The 2,871-nt window shown below is 52.5% G+C and overlaps 1 protein-coding gene across 1 annotated transcript; it reads right to left on the bottom strand.

Annotated features, from left to right (window-relative positions):
• Positions 1-1,358: 1,358 nt before the first annotated feature.
• LOC308050632 (olfactory receptor 14J1-like) lies at positions 1,359-2,294 on the bottom strand (the record flags this gene model as incomplete). The annotated part of the gene is made up of 1 exon (XM_080360790.1): positions 1,359-2,294. The coding sequence occupies one exon, from the start codon at positions 2,292-2,294 to the stop codon at positions 1,359-1,361; it is 936 nt and encodes a 311-aa protein (XP_080216916.1).
• Positions 2,295-2,871: the final 577 nt, after the last annotated feature.

Genomic DNA, 2,871 nt, shown 5'->3' with positions numbered 1-2,871 from the left:
CACTACAAGAAAGACCTTGGGGTGCTGGGGTGAGTTCAGAGAAGGGCAACAAAGCTGGTGAGGGGTCTGGAGAACAAGTCAGATGGGGAGCAATGGAGGTAACTGGGGTTGTTTAGCCTGGAGAAAAGAAGGCTGAGGGGAGACCTTATTGCTGTCTACAGCTACCTGAAAGGAGGTTGGAACATGGAGGTTGTTGGTCTGTTCTCCAATGTAGGAAGTGGTAGAATGAGAGGAAACAGCCTCAAGTTGCACCTGGGAATATTCAGTTCATGTATTAGGAAAAGTTTCTTCATGGAAGAGTTTGTGAGGCATTGGAACAGGCTGCCCAAGGAGTGGTTGAGTGACCATCCCTGGAGGTGTTTAAAAGACATATAGATGAGGTTCTTAGGGACATGGTTTAGTGCCAGAGTTAGGTTAATAATTGGACTCAATGATCTTGAGAGTCTCTCCCAACTTAAATTATTATATGATCTCTTTGGGATGAGAAACGTGATGAGGCAGGGGGCAGCTCTCTCAGATGGAGTACTGGGATGGATGGATGGACAGATGGGTGGATAGATAGATGGAGTGGGACAGAGAGGGGGATCAGCCTATCAGCCTAAGGGCTGGGGGCAGCCATGACATGATGGAAGCAAGGCCAGCCCCGCTTTGTCCCCTGCTCTGGTTTCCTCCTGTGCCAGCCCCTCTCACCAGCACACGACTCCTGGCCAGGAGCTCTTCATGCTGCTCCCGCTACCGCAGTGACAGAGCAGCCTGCCCTGAGCTGGGGAATGCAGAAATAGGGTTCTGTGGGTCATTCATTCCCCTGTTGAAGCACAGAGCACAGGGAGCAGGCTGTGGTGCCTGGAAACCACAGCGAGACAGTCCAAGGCAGATCACGGAAGGTCCTTCACCATCTCCAGGAACACTGGGCACCCACAGATGGACACTCAGACCAGCACCATGACGTAACATGGTGCCCCATGTCCTCCCCTGAGCCATGAAAAACACAAGCACAGCAGCATGGCCTTGTGGGGGAAATTTATTCAGGCTGACCACAGCCTTGGAAGAAGAGCCCAAGCCCCAAATACTGAGACTGAGGAAATCCCCTTTTGTGGGGTGTTTCAAAAAGATGGCCCCAATTTCAGAAATACAGTGATGTCAAAATGGGTCCACACCTGTATTACAGAGATGTGACACAGGACACCAGCTGTACCAGGGCCCCAGAAACAAGTAGACAGGCCTCTGAGTCACTGCTCTGGAGAAGTGTCGTGGGTGAAGAAATTCCTTGACAAACATGGTTATCACAGATGAAATGCTCAATGCACAGGAGGTTCCTGAGATGAACTGGAAATCACTTCTGAAGAGACATGAGTAACTCATTGCTGCTGAAAGAAAAATGACTGAATCAGCTTCTTCAGTGCCACTTTCAGCTCCTGGTTCCTCATGCTGTAGATGAGGGGGTTCACTGCTGGAGGCACCACCGAGTACAGAACAGACACCACCAGGTCCAGGGATGGGGAGGAGTTGGAAGGGGGTTTCACGTGGGCAAATATGACAGTGCTGATGAACAGGGAGATCACGGCCAGGTGAGGGAGGCAAGTAGAAAAGGCTTTGTGCCGTCCCTGCTCAGAGGGGATCCTCAGCACGGCCCTCAAAATCTGCACATACGACACCACAATGAACACAAAACATCCCTCAAAAAAAGAAGCGCTAAACATGATAACCCCAAGTTTCCTGAGGTAGCAGTGTGAGCAAGAGAGCTTGAGGATCTGGGGGATTTCACAGAAGAACTGGCCCAGGGCATTGCCCTTGCACAGGGGCAGTGAAAATGTATTGGCCGTGTGCAGCAGAGCATTGAGAAACCCAGTGGCCCAGGCAGCTGCTGCCATGTGGACACAAGCTCTGGAGCCCAGGAGGGTCCCGTAGTGCAGGGGTTTGCAGATGGCAACGTAGCGGTCGTAGGACATGATGGTGAGAAGATACAGCTCTGCTGAAACTAAAAAGGCAAACAGAAAGATCTGTGCAACACACCCTGCATAGGAAATGGCCCTGGTGTCCCACAGAGAGTTGGCCATGGATTTGGGGACAATGGTGGAGATGGCACCCAGGTCGAGGAGGGCGAGGTTGAGCAGGAAGAAGTACATGGGGGTGTGCAGGTGCTGGTCCCAGGCTATGGTGGTGATGATGAGGCCGTTGCCCAGGAGGGCAGCCAGGGAGATGCCCAGGAAGAGCCAGAAGTGCAAGAGCTGCAGCTCCCGAGTGTCTGTGAATGGCAGGAGGAGGAACTGGGTGATGGAGCTGCTGTTGGACATTTGCTTTTCCTGAGCACGGGGCGCTGTCATGAGAAAAAATAAGACAGTGAGAATACAGGGCAGAGTTCTCTGACAAAAATCAAACCAACTCCCTTAGACCTTCGTCTGTCACACACAGGCAATCTTGTGTTTTTCTAGGAGTACCTTTTTCAGCACTGTGGCTGCAGCCCTGCTTGGGGCTGGAAAATGTGCAACCAAGTGCAGGGCATCTGCCCATGGGCGGTCGATAAGTCAGCCCAGCTCTGCAGAAGTGGGGCCAGGGAATGGTGGGGACTGTCCTGTTTCTGCTAACACAGAAGGGCTGTCAGCACTTGCTTTCCCAGTGATAGGGAACAGAGATGGTGAAGGCAGTTTAGGAGTTCCAGGCTTTTTACATAACCCCCATATTCACTGCAGAGTGTTGTTGGGTGTCAGAAACCCTCAGCATTTCTGCTGCACTCAGGGAGAACAGAGCGAGTCCTGCGAGACCAGAGGATGCCTGTGGGTCAGTGCAGAGTGAGGGCAGCTGCTCTGTCCCTCTGTCCTGCTCCAGCTGCCCTGGGCTGGCACCTTTCTGAGATGGGGGCTGATCACACTC

Source organism: Nesoenas mayeri (assembly GCF_963082525.1).
Source record: "Nesoenas mayeri genome assembly, chromosome: 29".
Lineage (NCBI taxonomy): Eukaryota > Metazoa > Chordata > Aves > Columbiformes > Columbidae > Nesoenas > Nesoenas mayeri.
The sequence above is the reverse complement of the archived record's forward strand: the minus strand, read 5'-3'. Positions and strand labels throughout refer to the sequence as shown.